General features: G+C 54.4%; 1 protein-coding gene across 2 annotated transcripts in view; it reads right to left on the bottom strand.

Moving 5' to 3' along the window:
• Positions 1–1525: 1525 nt before the first annotated feature.
• Positions 1526–17737, bottom strand: part of ALX4 (ALX homeobox 4) — a 42056-nt gene continuing 25844 nt past the window's right edge. For both annotated transcript variants that reach the window (XM_065636083.1, XM_065636084.1), the window contains exons 2-4: positions 13241–13551; positions 5301–5429; positions 1526–3173 (exon numbers count right to left, since the gene is read on the bottom strand). In XM_065636083.1, coding sequence (XP_065492155.1) covers positions 2850–3173; positions 5301–5429; positions 13241–13551 — 764 coding nt within the window. In that variant the 3' untranslated portion in view covers positions 1526–2849. The remainder of the gene's footprint in view (positions 3174–5300; positions 5430–13240; positions 13552–17737) is intronic.

Genomic DNA, 17737 nt, shown 5'->3' with positions numbered 1-17737 from the left:
GCCCGGCAACGGGAGGCAGAGCCCGGTGAGCAGCGGGAAGGAAGCCCAGCAGCAGGGAACCCCGAGGAACAACATCCTCCCTCACCTTGTGATGCTTTCAGGCAGACTCAGGGCCGGGCATGCACGGTGGTGTTTAAAATAGGTTGAGTGAGTCCAACATGTGCTTTGCACATGGATTTTAGGGTGAGGGAAAGCGGACGCCAAGCCTCTGTGAATGCTGAGTCTGCTGCCAGGAGCCTCTCCTCTCTCTCTAACAAGACAAGGGATACAGCACTTAATCCTCTGGGCTGTTAAACAGCTCAGGTGAAATCCTGGCCCCATGGAGGTCCATGAGGAAAAGCTACCCTTTAACTTCAGTAGGGAATGCAGCTAACCTCTTGAATGGCTACGGCCCTCCTGCCTTTGATACCTGCAGGCCACACGGGACCCATCCCCACGTGCCTGCCCCCTCCCCAGCTCTGCCTGGTGCTATAATAATTTGCCATGTCAGTAACGTTACTGGGCTGTTTGGACAGTGGCCCTTCACAGGATTGCCTGCTGACCGTGGGACATCATGCTCCGCAGTGTACCTGGGAAGATGTTCTCGGCAACATGTTCAGCTGCCTGAACAAAATCTGCTGGAGAAACTGCCTCCTGCCACTGGTGCCTGGGTGGCCCAAGACCCTCAGTGGTTTCTGGGTGCCCGGTGCGGGTGATGGACACCTCTAACTGGCCAGCGTGATCCTATCTGGGTCAGTGATCAGCATCACTTTCAGCACCTAAGCAATCATGCCCGATTGCTCGGCTGAATGATTAGGCTGGGACTTAAGTCCTGGCTGCTTATGATGGGAGAGGCCCTGGTCATAGCCACGTTGTGGTTAAAAAATGTGTGCTAGTTCCCTGTGGCTACCAAGGAAGGCATCTCTTCACATTTCTGAGGACAGAAAGCAGACAGTACTACTGGTCTTTTCTTATTCCAGTAAATATATATTACATTTGATCTAGCAATGGTGTATCATCTATGTCAGGAGTGTCAGGGTATAGGAGTAGTTACATTTATACAGTCCTAAAATTACATTTGGCCCTTTGAAGGCAACTGTGAGGCTGATGTGGACCCCAGTGAAAATGAGTTTGACACTCCTGATCTATGTAGTGTATGGCAGTCTAGGCACTATAGAAATACTTGTATACCGTGTTAGCCTGAAACCTGACATTTGGTTATAGCTTATTTGGAGCCTTTTCAAAGACCATTAAAAATTCCTCGGCCTTGAGCTACAAGATCCCCTAACACTGAGCATGAGGAGGGAGGGCAGGGTGACATACAAATTTTTCTGGGAGTAAAATCCTGTAGTTCCCTTGTGAAACTCAGAGGTGGCTGTCCCTGCTCAAGTGGAACCTGACGTGTGGTTGATAGTGCTCAGATGACCTTTGGTTTCTCCCTGGTGATAATTCAGTAGGGTGAAAGGATGTTCCAAAGCTTAGAAAACATTTAGCCTTGTGAAGGAGTTCTTACTAAGCAGCACTGTGCAGGTAAGAGCACTGGAAGGGAAAACCGGAGGACGCATATTAGTTCAGACAAACCAGGCAAGTTCTAGTGTCTCCTGCTTCCTCTGCAAGGTGAAGAGGATCTGAGGTGGCTGAAGATGAGGAAGCATCAGCTCATCCAGCCGTGGGTCCCTTCTCAGCCTGCTCCCTGCACTGTCCCCTGCACAGAGATGCCCCCAGCAGCTGCATGCAGTGGGGCTCTGGTCAAGGGCTGCAGGGAGGGCCTGTCATTGCACATATCTGACTCCGGGAGGTGTATGAGCAGTTCGATGGCCTCACGTAACCACGGCTGTGTGTGCTACCACTTGACCTGTTTCTCAGAGCGGTCCCTTTGGGGACCTGTGGATTCACACAGCAGCTGTAGTCCCCTCCCATAGCTGCTGTCTCTACACTGAGGATAGTAGTTCCTGACACAGTGAAAGCCAGAGGAAACATTTTGCTGCCTCACTTTGCACATGAGCCTCAATATTGACCATGACCATGGCAAAGCAAATGTCGGGTGCTCCTGGGGCAGCCAGCCATGCTGAGAAGCTATCATGTGCTGGGGTGCACCTCCAGCCTGGTGACCAAAGAGCTGGCAAAGACTCCCAGCGTTGTGTCACCGTGACATGTTGGGAAGAGAGGCATCCCCTTCACAGGCCTCTATGGCTCTGTGCTTCGTCTCAGGCTGCAAGATGGAGGCAAAGCAGGGTAAAAGGAGATGGGATAATGTTGCCTTCTTTCTATCCACAGGTATCTTCCCAGCCCTGTTCCCTGTTCAGCTGTGGGAAGTTGTGGCTCCTGACAGGAGGACAGGAGCAGCCTGAGAAGTGCCTCTTTGCTGGTGCCAGAGTCCCCATCCAGTCCCCTGCCCGGGGCAGAACAGATCTGAGCAACACTGTCGACAAAATAGGAGGGGAAGTTTTGTGTGTGTGTGTGTGTATGGGGTGTGATGGGATGGGGAAAGCTACTGAAATGCCAGTGGGCTCTTGCTCTTTGGAAAGGCAAATCTGGTGTCAGAGAAAGGAGCAGGGAGAAAAAATGCCCAGGTTACTAGGGAGGTGGCGGTAAGAGGGGACACATCCCAACCCAGATCTCACTGGAAGAGGTGCTGCTCCACAGCCTCCCTCTCCCCACCTGAATCCCAGGAAGCCAGGAGCTGCCATTTTCATGCTGGAAACACTTCACTTACATTAGCATATGTATTTTATATACCTAGGGTAGCTAAAAGTGCTGCATTCAAATCCTCAAGGAGGCAACTGCTGTCTGGAGTCCAAGCGGATGGATTTATTCGGCTGTCCCCGTGTGCTCTCTTCATGTCTTGCGGGCGCTGGGCTGCAGCCCTGTCATGTTGCCCAAGAGATTGCGGCGCTGTGCTCCTTTGCTTTCATCCTCAGGGCAGCGATGCTGGAGGTCTTGCGGTCCGGCTCGCTGTTCAGCTCGTAGCCATTGAGGCCAGGGCTCATCCCAGCCGTGCCGAAGAGGCCGCCCATGTGAGTCTGTCCCACGTGGCCGCCGGGGCCGGAGACGCCGAGGAACTCGGAAACGCCACCGGCTGCGTGGGGGTGACCATGGGGGGACATGCAGGAGGGCACTGTCTCGCAGGGGACGACGCAGGCAGGCACAGGGGAGGCAGCACCATTGTTGCCGATCCAGGAGGGGTTCTGGATCTGGGGATGGGAAAAGAAGTGTCAGGGCTGCCCTGTGTGGGATGCAGCCAGAGGCAGGCTGGAGCGAAGGGAGCGTGTCTGGCCCCAGCCCCTGCCAGCACCCGCAGGGCAGCCCTGCAAGCCAGGGGCAGCTGGTGCCCCGTGGGGTGCGGTACCCTGGTCCCCGCCAGCAGCAGCATCAGCAGCCCCCCCGAGCCAGCGGGTTCCCTTCAAAATCTGTATGCCAGCCCTAGTAGGGGAAGGAGTGCTGGAGACTGACAGGGGAGCAGGGCTGTGACCCTGCTCTGTCTTCTTGTTTCTCTATTTGTTCATTCCCCTTCTCTCAGCTTTGCTTTTTTTTTTTTTTTCCCTCTGTTGGCACTTTCTGGAGCTCTCAGCACTGGAAACCTGGTGTCATCCACAGTGTTTCTGTGGGACTACCCATTAGAGAAGGATCAGGCAGAAAGAGATGCTGTGAGACCACCAATCCATCCTCCTGCTCCAGCTCCTGGTGGCTTTGGCCAGGCAAGAGACTTCTTGCGGCGGGGCAATGTTCCTGTTGGAGCTGAGCTGCCCACAGCTCCCAGCACGGACAGGTTCCCTGCCCCTCTCCCCAGCGGTGCTCGTTGCCCGTTGAGGAGTAAGGAAGCATCGCCCTCCCTGCTGCAGAGCAGAGCCCTGCAGGGCCACCTCATGCTGGGCTCTGGGCTCCTGCAGTGTCAATCATTAAATGATATTGCAGAAGAAGAGAGGGGGGCTCAGTATTTGGCAACAGAGGTAGGTGTGCTGCAGCGGGGGGATAGGCATGCAGGATGAAAGCAGGGAGAGCAAAGGCTTTTCATCCCACCAGCCTGCTGCACCACTCACTCTTGAGCCTCTCTGATCTCTTAGCTCCTGCAAATGCTTTTCATTTTTTTTATCTCTGGGGCTGGGAGAGAAAGGCCGTATGGAGGGAGGGAGCAGGATAAGTTACAAAAGGCAAGAGAAGGGAGTGCTGAAAAGGCTGCTGAGAGTGCCCTCTGCTTGAAAAGCTGCTTTGGCATCTCTCAGCTGTTTCATAAGGGCTTCTTGTTCATTTCGGGGGGGGATGCCAAGCAGGAGGTCAAACACTCTTGGCTTGGCTGCGGGGGAGCTTTGGTGCGGCCCTGGCTGGGGAGGTAGTTGACAGCCAGGGCACTGTGTGGGGAGGACTCCCAGCAGAGCTGTGAGGACAAGTCAGGTTCAGAGCATCATGCCTTCAAAACTGCACCCTCGAGCAAATTCTGGGTGGCAGGAAGAGGAATCAGCAGGATAGAGAGAGAGCTTTGTGGCAGCACAGCCTAGCCCTTGAGCTAATGAACACCCATCCACCCTGGCAGCATCTGAAGGCAGTGTTGTGAAAATGGGGCTGGCCCACTGCTTAGGAGGCTACTGTGGTGACAGGTTTCCCAGGGCAGGAGGTTAAGGAGGCAGGGAGCTGCATCACCTGCCTCCAGGGCCAAGACAGCAACAATCTTGACAGTCCTCAGGAGCAGCCCCAGATACCCTACCAGGGCTGCTCCCATCCTTCCTTTGGAGCACAAACCCGTGAGACCATTGGGAAGCATCCGCAGATGTCACTGAGTGCACTGTGGGTACCACAGCCCATCACTGGGAGATGGCTGTGGGATATAGCCAGGAGAAAAATGCTTTTGTCCAGCTGCCTAAAGAAGGGGCATGGAAGCCTAGGCATGGCAACAGGAAGGCTTCCTGGGAACTGCTGTTTTTAGGGCCTCAAATAGCCTTCAGGAACTTTTCCAAATCAATGGGAAGTTAGTGGGCAGCAGCACACGCGATGGGAGAAGGACACTGTAATAGAATGTGCTGAGCAGGGTGACCTGTGCCCAAAGGGTGGCTGCACTATGTCCCACAGGGCTGGGCTTGGTGCCTGCTTTAGAGATGGCTGCACTGGGCCAGGGCATGAGGGACCTGGGCAGGACATCCAGCTAAATAATTCCTGGTCCTTCAGGATTTGGTAATATAATGCCAGCTCCAGCACTCTCACAGTCCTGCCTGAAGGCAGGTGGATGAACCTGAGAAGCGAAGCATCAGATTGAGGGGACTGGGAGCAGAGGTGGTGTCTCCAGCAGGCATAGGGACAGACGGACCAGAGTGGGGGATTGCACTCACCTGGGCGTAGTTCTCAGCACGGGTGAGCAGGGGCAGCTCGTAGGCGGTGGAGAAGTGGGTCCGGACCTGCTGCATCTGGCCAAAACGCTCCCGCTTGCGCCATTTTGCTCGCCGGTTCTGAAACCACACCTGGGGGAGAGGGTGACAGGGGCTGTGAAAAGGGGAGGCGGTGGTGGCTGGGAGCCCGCCAGCCCGCTGCAGTCAGGGTTTTGCCGGGCGGGTGGCTGTGCGTGGCTCCCTGCGCAAGCCCCTGTGGGAGCAGCAGTCCCGCCCCACATCCTCAGCATGGCCAGGGCCAGCTTGCACTCCCAGACTGGGAGCACCCTGGGCAAAAGGTGATGCCCAGCTTCTGGTGTCCTGCCTGTCCAGGGACAGTCACCGCTCTTGCCTTCTGTGGCCTGGTTTGCCCTGGGATAACCGATCTTGCTCACATCCCTAAATCAGTGTTACCCAGGTACTGCCCACAGCTCTCCAGTCTCAGCTGAAAAGTGCAAATACACCCGAGTGTGCTGCTGCCAGACCGAAACCAGCGGTGCTGGGGCTTTCCCCAGGCCCGATCCTGGCCGTGATGGTGTCATTGGCTGAGAGCTTGCACTTCTTACTCAACTCTCAGTCTTATTTTTCTTAACTGTTAAAAAAAATAAAATGTGTAACACCCCTTCCTTTCTTAGCTGCAGGAAAGGGCAAGTGCCCTTTACAGAGTTACGTGTCCTTTGCTTTACTGAGTTTTCTTTGCAGGGTTTGCAGATCTCTGCATCACAGTGCTGCTCAGATGCCTTCAAGGCAGAGGAAAGACCGAAACACTGTTTCTGCCCTTATTTTTACTGGCTTGACATCAGTGTGGATTATTGCACTGTTGTCAGCACCATTGCTCCTGATTTGCATCAGCATAAGAGAGATCAGAGCCTGGCCCAGTGTCTTCAAAGCCTCATGAAACTAGTGAGTCAGGGAAACACATCAATCAAGAGCCGCTTTGAAGGCACTGAGAGATGCAGGCGATCACCAGGGGCTGGGTTGTGCAGGTCACGCCAGTGCATGAAAGCAGCAGTCCAAGAGCCGCTCGGTTCTGCTTCAAGTTTTGCACGGTGACTTGCGGAGGGGGAGGCCCTGCTAGGGAGCAGCTTGGCCCTGCCTGCGCCCAGCCGCGGGGCCCCTCCGCTGCTTCCCAGGCAGCTGAGGAAAGCAGACACCGGTTTCGGTTTCACCAGCTCACGTATTCAGCGAGCTGGGCTTTTTGGCACAGGGGAGGGCAGCAGGCTGGCTTTTTGGGGGGGCAGGAGAGTGGTGGCATTTGCAGCCTGTGTCAGCGCACCTAGAAGCTGCCACAGAGACAAACCTGAGGGTCTGTAGCTTTTGGTCTGAGCTGACCTTCTTACTTGTGCAGGAAGACTTGTTTCAAGCTCTCCTGCCTCAGTTTCCCCCTCCCCACTGCACAGGCAGCCTCATGCTGGTGTCTCGCAGCTCTCCACCATGGCCAGCCCCATGGTACAAGCAGGCAGCTGAGCGTCTGGCCAGGCGCTGGGGTCTGCGTGGTGTGAGGAGCGGATGGCGCAGCTCCTGGGCAATTCCTCCCCGTGTGAGCTGTGGATGGTGTAGGGTACAGTACCCTGCACCACTGTCACGGCAGTGACACTGGCATCAGCCATCCACAAGCCAGCCAGACTAACCATACCCAAAGTAGCAGCCTGATATTAACACCCCCACCCCGAATCAAAAACTCTATGAGGATTTTCAGCGGGTGCAGAAAGCACCAGCAGAAAGGTCCTAATGTTATCCCAGCTGAGCACATACTGCACATGAAGAGCATCCTACTGGAGCAGGTTTGATGCCCGAGGCATCTGTCTGCTTTTTTTTCTACCTCTTCTTGGCACAGCCGCTCCAGCCCAGCTGCAGGCCAGTCCTAGGGCTGGCCCAGATCATGCTGCTTTGATCTGCAGATTCAAAGTTAGCGGTGGTGACCCAGTTCCTTCTTGGCGGAGGAGGCCCCGCTGTGCACAGAGGGGTAGAGAGCAGGTAGGGAGCAGAGCACTGGCTGTGCACAAGGCTGAGACAAACATATGCCAGGCATATGCGGCCATTCCCTTGCCTGGCCAAGGCACTGGCTGGCCAGGCCAGCCCCACACCTGTGCTGTCATGTGGGGGAGCCTTCCTGCGCATCCCTCCCAGGGCACTCACCCGGGAGCGGGGTGGCCGAGCACAGGCTCCCATGGCACTGCCCGGCTCTGCGGTGTGACCTCTGAAACCGCCAGTGCGCGGTTTGTGCGCTCGGCTTCCCTCGGCCTGCTGGAGCTGCCGGCAGGTTTGCTGAGACCAGCTGAGGTGGAGCAGGATCTCCAGCATGGGCTTTTCCTCTGCTGCTCCTCATTTACACATTGAACTGGTGCTGGCAGAGCAAAAAGGTGTAAGCTGGCAGTTCCCAAATGGCAATCCCCACTGGTGGGCTGGGAAGCTGTGGGAAACCATCGCATTAGGTTGAAGAGTGTCTTCACTCCAAGTGCTGGTACTGGGGGCACTGGAGATGGTCCAAGGGCTGGCAGGGAGCCACTGCTCCAAAACACTTGCAACAAGGTTTGGACCACTTTTTAAAGTTCTCCTTTCTCCGCTGGTCCAAGTGCCTTTAGGCTGCTTAGTATCTTGCAATGGGGCTTCTCCAGGCCTCCACAGTGCTCCAGGGAAAACAGGGCAGGCAGGGCAATGTATAGATGAAAATGTCAGGAAAAAGCAACTAAACCTAAGTATTTCCTGGCTTCCTCAATCTTAGAACACACCTGCTTTTAAACAGCAAATCTAAAATCAAACCAAAGTCCGTTTTCCTTTCATTATCTGTCACCTTTAGTCAAGAGAAACTGCTACGGGATGGGAATGTGGCAGGGGAGGTTGCAGCAGTCAGTGCAGAGTGTCCTCTGGGGTCAGGACAGGGTACTTCATGCAAGGATAAGCAGTCATCATGGGCTGCATCCCAGTGTTACCGATCAGAGTGGGAGTGTAGGGTAATGTCATATATCTGACTCCTGCAGACAATGCTTTGATAAGCCCTGATGTACCAAATCAGCCCTATAAAAATCTACAGAACAGAAAATGTTTCACGTCTTCATAAACGTTCAGCCATATGCTGGTACCTAAATCCATATGCATACACAGCTGATGTGCTGCAAGGGATGGAGAGGCTGAGAACGACCTGAGATTAAGAAAGCAGGAGGCTCCTTGTCACTGTCTTGCTGTCACCACCCTGGCACCCAGCTGGTGCTGCCCCTGCCACCAAGCTCCACATGCTCTGCACAGGGCATGGGTGGCTGGGCTGAGCCAGGACCTCACCCAAGCCCCTCTGGCTATGGCTGGATGGCTGAGGACTGCATCGTGGCATTTGTCCTTCCTCCAACTTAAAGAAAAAGGCATTTTCCTCTCTCTCCTACCTGCCCCAGTGCAGCGATGAGGATGAGGCTGGCCTCTGCACATGTGACAGTGTGACAGTGTGCTGGTAGCAGCCACAGGGTCGGGACCAGCCTGGCACCCCATGCCCTGTGCTCAAGCACCCCTCTCTGCATCACTGCCCGGCAGCAGGCGGGAGCTGCCCACCACATTCAAGCCTCACATGCTCATGCTCTCCCCTGGCAGCATCTGTTCTGCCTGTCCATGTCCCCTTGGCCCCGCTGCCCTCCTGCTTCTGCTCAGCCCCTGTCTGTGTATCTGTCTCCAGGACCCTCTTCTTCAGGCCAGGCCATCTCCTCTCTTTCCAGAGATGGCCACCAGCCCTTTGCTTTCCAGCCTGCATGAACAGAGCCAGAATTCATCCTTGAGCACTGAAACTGGACACCATTTTATCAGTGGCCTGGAATGGGAAATTGGAGCCTGGGATGAGAGAATTGAATAACTTGAGCTTGTTTTCATTTCATGTTTAATTTCCTGCAGGCTTAGCTCAGTCTTTCCGCTCCTTCCACCAGCCTCCCAGGGTTTTATGGGGGAAAAGGGATCAAGATATATTACTTCTTGCTTTGCTTGCTTTTTTTATCTTCTTTTTTTTCTAAGGCGGTGATTTTGCTACAGCAGAGTTTGACATTTCCCTGTCACTTTCAAGCCCCCGCTGCATCAGAGGGTCACCACCAAAAACATTTCATTAACAGTCCCAGCAATCGTAAGGCTGGCTCTGAGGGAGGCTGGCTGAGGGGTTATATTCCGTGGCTGCAAAGCCTCTTTCCAGCACCATCTCTTTGCTCTGCCACAAGGCGGGCCAGGAGACAGAGATACAGCCCAAGAGAGAAGAGCAGCTGGGGCTGGGCTAGCATGGGCTTGGGGATATGCATGTGTGTGTCTGCATGCAAGGGGAAGGAGCCATGTGTGAATATACATGTGTCTACCATGTTTCTCTAGTGCCACTGCCTCAGACATCTGCTGCAGCCCTGGACGGGCTAGAAGAACCTCAGGCAGTTGCTTGTACAGAGCAGGAGCTCCTTCTGGGGCTCTGCAGCCCAGACATGGAAGAGGAGGAGAAAGGAATGGGATGTGCATGCTGTGTAGGACCTACATGAAAACAGTGCCCACTGTGCATCCTTGTAGGTTTGTTTCTGAGCCCTAGAAGCCTCCTCCTGGTGGGGTGGCTCTGCCTCTGCGCAGGGCTTACGCACGGCTCCCACTTTGAAAAACAGGGACATGCAGTAGCTTAATAGCACATGGCAGCAAGGGGCCAGGTTGTCAGGGGCAGGCAGGGAAAATGTTGCATTGCATTGCAGGGGGAATTAGCTTTGACAGTGTTGGACACCAGCACTGACAGCTGGAAACCAAGGCATCGAGGAGAGGGGCTAGGCTGCGGGATGCCACCACTCCGCAGACAGCGTGGCCCACCCCAAGACCGCTGCTGGCATGAGCTCTTCTCCAGGCACCGAGACCTCCAGCAGCTATTTCACTAATGAAGCATGAGCTTGGGAAAGGGATGGAAAAAACTGAGCTGCCGCTTGCCTGTCTGGGCTCCACATCTGCTTCTGCCTGCAGTGTGGTGGCTGGTTGTGCTCCCAGGGAGCCAAACCTGGCCAGAGGGGATGACCTCCAGCCAAAAGCTGGCTTAGCCATGGGAAGGAGCATCACACCTCAAACCTGTGGGGCGCCTCGCCTTCCAGCTGCTTGGCTTTGCTTAGTTCAGCCTTGCAGGCAGCTGAAGCTGGTCTCCATGAAGTTATCCCAGGACATTTGCTATTCCTTAGAAGACCATACCTTCCTGGGAGAGGGACTGTTGAAGTCCCCTCAAAGCCCATGGGACTGCAGTAGGTGTGTGCCCAGACACCCCACAGCAGCCAAAGCCCCTGCCAGCTTGGTGGAGGGCATCTGAGTACATAGCAGCTTTCAGGAGGAAAGAAGTAAGGGTCTCATGGCTTATTTGTGATTTCCACCCTCTGCCTTGGCCCTGGTTGAGCCCTTGGTCCTTGCAGTCGGTGTTTGCTTCACCATCGGTCTCCTGGGCTGCTGTCCTGTGCCCCCTCTTTGGCTATAAGCTGATGTCTCTCAGTGCTGCAGTGCTAGCAGGAGGCGGCCCCAGCAGATCAGAGCTGCCCAGAGGGGTAGGAGGCCAAATCCAAGCCTAAACAAGATATAATACAACCCACAGCTGGAGACAAGTGCTAGGGTGATTCACTAAGGCCCCAGCCCCAAAAGCCTCCCTTGTGGGAAGCACAGCCCTGTCACATCAGAAGAAGAGCCCTATGCCACCCCAGGCTATGTCCCCATGTCCCCTGGGAACTCCCACTGCCATGACAAGGCTGAGCAGCTTGCTAGCCAGCAGCCCCAGTACCCTGGTAACCCACCGAAATACTTGGGACCTGGGGTACTCCTGAGCCAGCCCAGCCAGCACCCACAGCGCTCAGCACAAGCCTGCAGGTTCTGGCTCTCCAGTGACAGAGTCTGCATTCCTACCGATGGCAAAACAGCCCTTCATCACAAGGCGGTGGCTGAGTGACACCCCGCAGCCCAAGGGACAGGGTCCTTCCCAGCGAGGCTGGGGGAAATGAGTGAAGTGCAAGTGCTCACCCCTTGCACCCCAGGGTAAGCGCTCAAGTGGTCAGGCCACTTAGACAAGTCCTTCAGCTGCTCCATTACATGAGCCCTGTCATCGCCATCCCAAGTGAGAGGTGCGAGCTCGCAGTCACAAGAAGAGAGAGGCTATTCTCTCTGCCCATGGCAGTGGGCTGCTGGGGCGCTCATCTCAGGGCAGGGTGAAATGCCCCCTTCCTCTGCCAGATTTCCTCTTGACTGCCTGGGGAGGTACTTCTGCCCTCAACCACAGTGTTATCCAGTGGTAAAGTGGGGAAAAACCCTTGAGTTGGTGGGTCATATGTAATGAATTTGTGGATTGCATCTGCCTTGCCTGCCCCGGCTCTGCTCGCCAGCTCTGCAGCTGGCTGGGTCTTGTTAGCTGCACACCCTGGCTCAGAGGCGGGCAGCAGGAGCTCGCCACTCTCCAGCACCTCATTCTCATTCCTGAGCACAAGGAATTTCATGCACTGTGTGGGTCGGTAACCGGATGCTGTGCCTGGCCTCCCAGGAGACCCCATCAGCACTTGTGGTGTGTCCCTGGGAAATCAAAGGCTGCGTCCAGCGGCAGAAGTAAAGAGCTGATGTTTGTAGTGCTGCCTTCTTCTGCCCATCCCGCGGTGCTGAGCATGCTACGTGCAGGACCAACGGGAATCACGCTGCTTTCTACTGAAATGCAGCCGTGTCTGGCCTGAAAAGAAACAGCTGTGGGGAAGAAGAGCACAGCAGACCTGCAAACCAATTTAGGCAAGCAGACAAGAAAAAATCCAACAGCTAGTTAAAACTGGAAGTAAATGTACAGAGAAAAATGAGCTTATGCAGGGATGCTGGCCTGACTGCTTCAACTGTTTGCAGCAACTGCTTGTAAAGGTTAGAGCAGAGGGAAAGCTGGGCTGCTGGGACCTGGAAGTCTTCCTGGTACAAGAGGATCATCAAATGCCTCCACACACCAGCAATTCTCAATGTTAATGCAGGTTCTGGGGTGGTGAGCTGATAAATGCCTGCAGTAAAAGTCACAGGATTAGCATGAGAGCCTAAGCCTCAGCGGGACCTGTGATGGCCATCAAGGTGTGAGCTGCAGATATCTGCTCCAAGTGATGGTGCTCCTTTTTGCAAATGCTTCTGAGCTCTGCCAGGCCTTCAGTTTAACCCTGACTCAGAGGAAAGAGCAGCATTCAGAGAATCATTCACTCCTTGAACTTGAAGTTTGGCTTTGCTGGACCCCCAGGTTAGTTCAGGGGAGCTAGTTCATGGGAGCTGGCACCTGTGTGGGTGGAGGCAGTGTGGCTGTTTGACTCTCCTGCTCCTCTCAAGATGGTGGGAGCACCTTTTTCCTCCAGGTCACCAGTGTTCATGCAGTCTCAGCACCTGCTTAGCCAAGCACCCAGCAAGACCTGCCTCTCCTGTATTATCTCATGCTCTCTGGTACTGAATGTCCTGGTCACCTCTGCATCCTCATCTTGCCAGAAAGGGCCCATACTATGGGAAAGGTTGCTCCCACTCAGAATAATGAACCTGTCCCCTGCTGAGCCTCCTGAAGTAGTTTTTGTAATAACTTTGTCTAGGGTGACAGTGAGGCTTCCCTGCCTGCTGCCCTGCTAGCTAAGGGACAGGAGGCCTCTCTGTGAACACTGCAGCTCAGGACACCAGCCCAAATAAAGGAGTTGACACTAGTGTCAGACATGGACATACCTCCCCATTCTGTCCTGTCCCTCAGCGTGCTGGAGAGGTGAGCCAGCCTGCGGCACGGGCTCTGGGTCAAGCTCAGGTGCCCTCAGGTGCTGGTGGGGCTGCAAGTGACCTCAGGCACAGCAAGGGACAACAAATTTGCCCATGTTTGGCCCGTGTTTTCATTCCCCAGAGAGCAGAGGCTTGTTGCAGCTCGCCCACCACTCGCCCAGCCCCAGGCCATCCCCTGTTACCTGTACGCGAGCCTCAGTGAGGTCTGTCCTCATGGCTAGCTGCTCCCTGGCGTATACATCTGGGTAGTGGGTCTTCTGGAAGACCTTCTCCAACTCCTCCAGCTGGTAACTTGTGAAGGTGGTGCGGTTCCTCCGCTTTTTGCCCTTGTTGCTGTCTGAGTCGGCCTTGTCCATGGGGCTGGGGAGGTCTGTGCTGGCCCTGTCCTGGGGCACTTTGACCCCGGCTTCCTTCACGCTGAGGTAGCTGCTGTCCATTCCCGAAGGGTCAGAGCTTGACTGCAAGTCAGCTTCTCCCAAACTGCTCTCCTTACCTGTTCAGGTGGGAGGGCAGGGAGGAGAGAGGAGGGCAGGTTTGAGCAGGGTGGGGAGGGGGAGAGAGAAGGAAACAGATGTGAATCTTTTGACCAATTAATTGGTTCAACCAATTAAAGCTAGCCATGGCAGTTGGGCAGCAGCCCCTAAATGCAGGCACAGAGGCTGACACCACCCTGGGCAGAGGAGGGAGGAGAGGGCTACCCTGGCTGGGTACAGGAAAGCTGCTGGCCTTGGCCTCAGTGGGTGCTGGAGCTCAGCTTGGGGTGGCATGGGTGCCTGGCCAGTCTGTATGCAAGGGAGGAGGTGGCTTTTATGCCAGGGGGGCTGATTGCAGTCCATGGATGCCAACACAGCTGGGGAGGGGGAGGTTGGGATGAGCTCTACCAGCTCCTCCTGGTCTCCTTCCACGAGCCCAGCACACACACATGCACTCACCTCAGCAAGACCATCCTTTCCCCTCCCACCGCCCACAGTGGGACTGAACCCCATGGAGCACTACATCCCTCAGTCCTGGCCACAGGAGAGGTCCCTGAGGATGGAGGGACCCAAACCCAGGACTCAGAACGGTCCCCAGTCATCAGCCCGTCTGTGCTGAATAACACATGGTAGAAAACTAGAGGCACACAGCAGCCACGCATGGCTCACGGTGGGAATCTGTTTTCTGGTCGTGCATCCCCAGGCAGAGGTGGTGTGTCAGCAGAGGTGTTGCTGACTGACACCCCACAGTCGGCCCCGCAGCCTTCTGTGAAGACTTGCACTGCTTCCAGCAGAGGCTACGAATGGTCCTTAGTGCCACAGAAAAGGCTGGTGTGAGACACCTGTGCCCCAGCCTGTGTGCAGAGCACAGAGAAATGAGAGGAGTCTCACAGAAACATAGAATGTCCTGAGTTGGAAGGGACCCACAAGGATCATGGAGTCCAACTCCTGTCCCTGCACAGGACAACCCCACAGTCCACACCACGTGTCTGAGGGCATTGTCCAGTCTCTTCCTGAACACTGTCAGGCTCGGGGCCACGGCTGCCTCTCTGGGGAGCCTGTTCCAGTGCTCCGCCACCCTCTGGGTGAAGAACCTTTTCCTAATGTCCAGCCTGAACCTCCCCTGGCACATGTTCCTGACGTTCCCTCGGGTTCTGTCGTTGGTCACTGAAGAGAAGAGTTCGGTGCCTGCCCCTGCTCCTGCCCTTGTGAGGAAGCTGCAGACCGCAATGGGGTCTCCCCTTAGTCTCCTCTTCTTCAGGCTGAACAAACCAAGTGACTTTAGCCTTGACAGCTTGCCCTCCAAACACTTCACCAACTTTGTAGCCCTCTTATGAACACTCTCTAGTAACTTAATATCTTTTTTATCCTGTGGCACCCTGAACTGTGCACAGTGCTCCAGGTGAGGCCGCACCTCCCCCTCTACTCTGCCCTGGTGAGACCTCATCTGGAATATTGTGTCCAGTTCTGGGCCCCTCAGTTCCAGAAGGACAGGGAACTGCTGGAGAGAGTCCAGCGCAGGGCCACAAAGATGATTAAGGGAGTGGAGCATCTCCCTTATGAGGAAAGGCTGAGGGAGCTGGGTCTCTTTAGCTTGGAGAAGAGGAGACTGAGGGGTGACCTCATCAATGTTTATAAATATATAAAGGGTGGGTGGCACGAGGATGGAGCCAGGCTCTTCTCGGTGACAACCAATGACAGGACAAGGGGCAGTGGTTACAAACTGGAACACACGAGATTCCACTTAAATATGAGAAGAAACTTCTTCTCAATGAGGGTGACGGAACACTGGAACAGGCTGCCCAGGGAGGTTGTGGAGTCTCCTTCTCTGGAGACATTCAAAACCCACCTGGACACCTTCCTGTGTAACCTCACCTAGGTGTTCCTGCCATGGCAGGAGGATTGGACTAGATGATCTTTTGAGGTCCCTCCCAATCCCTAACGTTCTGTGATTCTGTGAATGCAGAGTAAAGTGGGAGAGTCTGACAGCAGCCTAGGAGGCTCTTTCTGCCTGAATGCCCTGAGCAATTAATAATTAATGAGGCCATGAAATACAAGAGCAGTACAGTGAATCAGGAGGTAGACAATTCAACCACTGCAGTGAGCTGATTCCTTTCTAAGGCTTAGCAGCTATGAGTGAAACCAGGCGTATGTGCCCTTAGATATGGGCAAAGGATGCTGTGATGGGGTGTCCTTTCCTGACCACCTCCTGCTTCCAGCAACAGTGGTGTTCCCTTCGTTAGCAAGACCACTGCCATGCCAGCAGGATCCTGCTGGGGACTCAGTGGCATGTAGCACCTGTGATAAGTGGCTGTAGCTCTCCTTTGCCTGCTGCTACTGCTCTGCACAGTGGGCTGTCCCAAGGCCAGAAAAAGAGGGATTTGTGTGAGTGCCTGACCCACCTGACATCTGCTGCATAGCCCAGTGTCACACCTGCACACATTTCTGGCTGGGATCTTTGGACAAGAAAACATGGTAGCCCTACTGCAGGGTTTAACCTTGAGCTGCTACACTTGGCTCCTAAAGGTCCGGAAAAGAAAGGGTGGAGCCATACTTCCTACCTGTGCTCTCATTACCAAATCACGATCATGCCAACTGGCTAATATTTTCATTTAAATTTCACATTAGGCTGTTTTTAGATGTTCTCGGTCCTGGATCAGTCTTTCTGGGAAACAGCTCCACCATCTATGTCTCCAGCATGAGATTTCCCTCAGCAGTGTTATATCCAGGTTCATTAATGTCAGCTCAGGCATCTTAGCCTGTGCCTTTGGAAATCACCATTTTTTCCAGCATTCATCCCTCATTACAACATCCTGCCACCTAATTAACTCTATATTCACAGTTTAGCTCTTCTGTGAACAACCCTATCACATTTTCACAGCAAAAAGCCCTCAAGCGGGCTTGTGAGAAAGTATACATATCCTTGCTCTTTTCTCAGTCTCGCAGCTGAAGACTGTGCTGAGGCGACTGGGATGAAAACAGGAGGATGAAATGTCACTGTCACTCTCGGGCACAAGGGCAAGGAAGGCCCAGGCTTACGCTTGGGAGGATCCCTATGAAAGGGATTTTAGAAAAAATTACCCAGTTAGTACAGAGGATTTGAGGGCAGGACTGGGAAGAAGGCACTAGATACACAGGAGCCATCTGCCATTGCCACCCTACTGTATTTTCAGATTTATTGCCTTCTTTAATATTGTTCCCTCGGGCTTTTGAGGACCTCCATGGAAAGCTCAGCAAAGCCTAATGGTGTAGGTCTCAGCTCTCTTTGCTTTGATCCTTAGGAATCTTTTGTCAAGATCTGTACTCCCTGGGTGCGGGGGCCACTGTCCGGGCCGGTGGCTGCTGTCCTGCCCGCTCTTTGCACCTGCACTCTCCGATGGGCTGAGCTGCTCTGACGCTCCTCAGCAGGTGGACAGGCCTGTCCAAAATGAGCTTGGACAATGCCCTGCCTCACAGCTGGGGTAAATCGTATGCTATGGCTATAATATTTATTATTTTCAAAACTAATAATACAACAGCTGCAGAAAGTCTGCAGCAACTAACTACCACCTATGGGAGTCAGTAGAAATAGAGTAATAAATAAAGAGAAATATTCCAGGAATTTTTCTTCCTTTCTATTTATTATTTATGATGTCAGGAAGCTCAGTACATTTTCCCCTGTGCCTTTGTGCTTGCTGCCTCCCTAACTCCCAGGTCCCCTGTGACTCGGGCAGAAGCAAATACAAGACCTGACGCCTCTCCTTGGGAACTCCTCTGCTGTTTCTTGTCTGCTTAAGCGGCTCAGCTAGCTGGGGAAGGGTCTGCACAAACGCGCACACATACACATGCAGAGAAAAGTTGTGGGTCTGATGTAATTTCGTTGACTGCATAGCTCAAACTGCAGCTGGGAGCTGGGCCCAGGGCTTTCAGCAGTGATAGTTATCTCCACCACAGGCTATCAGCCCTGAGGACCAAGCAACCGTCCCCGCTGCACACACGGCGGGTGTCCCCATGGCTGCCTGCCACTAGCCCAGAGCCCTCCTTGCCAGCTCAGCCACGCCGCTCTCGTGCTCCCACGCTGCAGCAGACACAGATTCCTTTACCTCCCGCCCCTGTGGCACGGGGGGGATGAGCTGTGTCCGTGAGAGGGGCAGCAGGAGTGGGATGGAGGGCAGGAGGCAGGGAGCACGGACCGCAGCGTGGAGAGGGAAGTGCATCCACCCTTGG

The sequence above is a fragment of the Caloenas nicobarica genome, chromosome 5 (genome assembly GCF_036013445.1).
Source record: "Caloenas nicobarica isolate bCalNic1 chromosome 5, bCalNic1.hap1, whole genome shotgun sequence".
NCBI classification, from domain to species: domain Eukaryota; kingdom Metazoa; phylum Chordata; class Aves; order Columbiformes; family Columbidae; genus Caloenas; species Caloenas nicobarica.
This window is presented reverse-complemented; position numbering and strand designations above follow the sequence as displayed.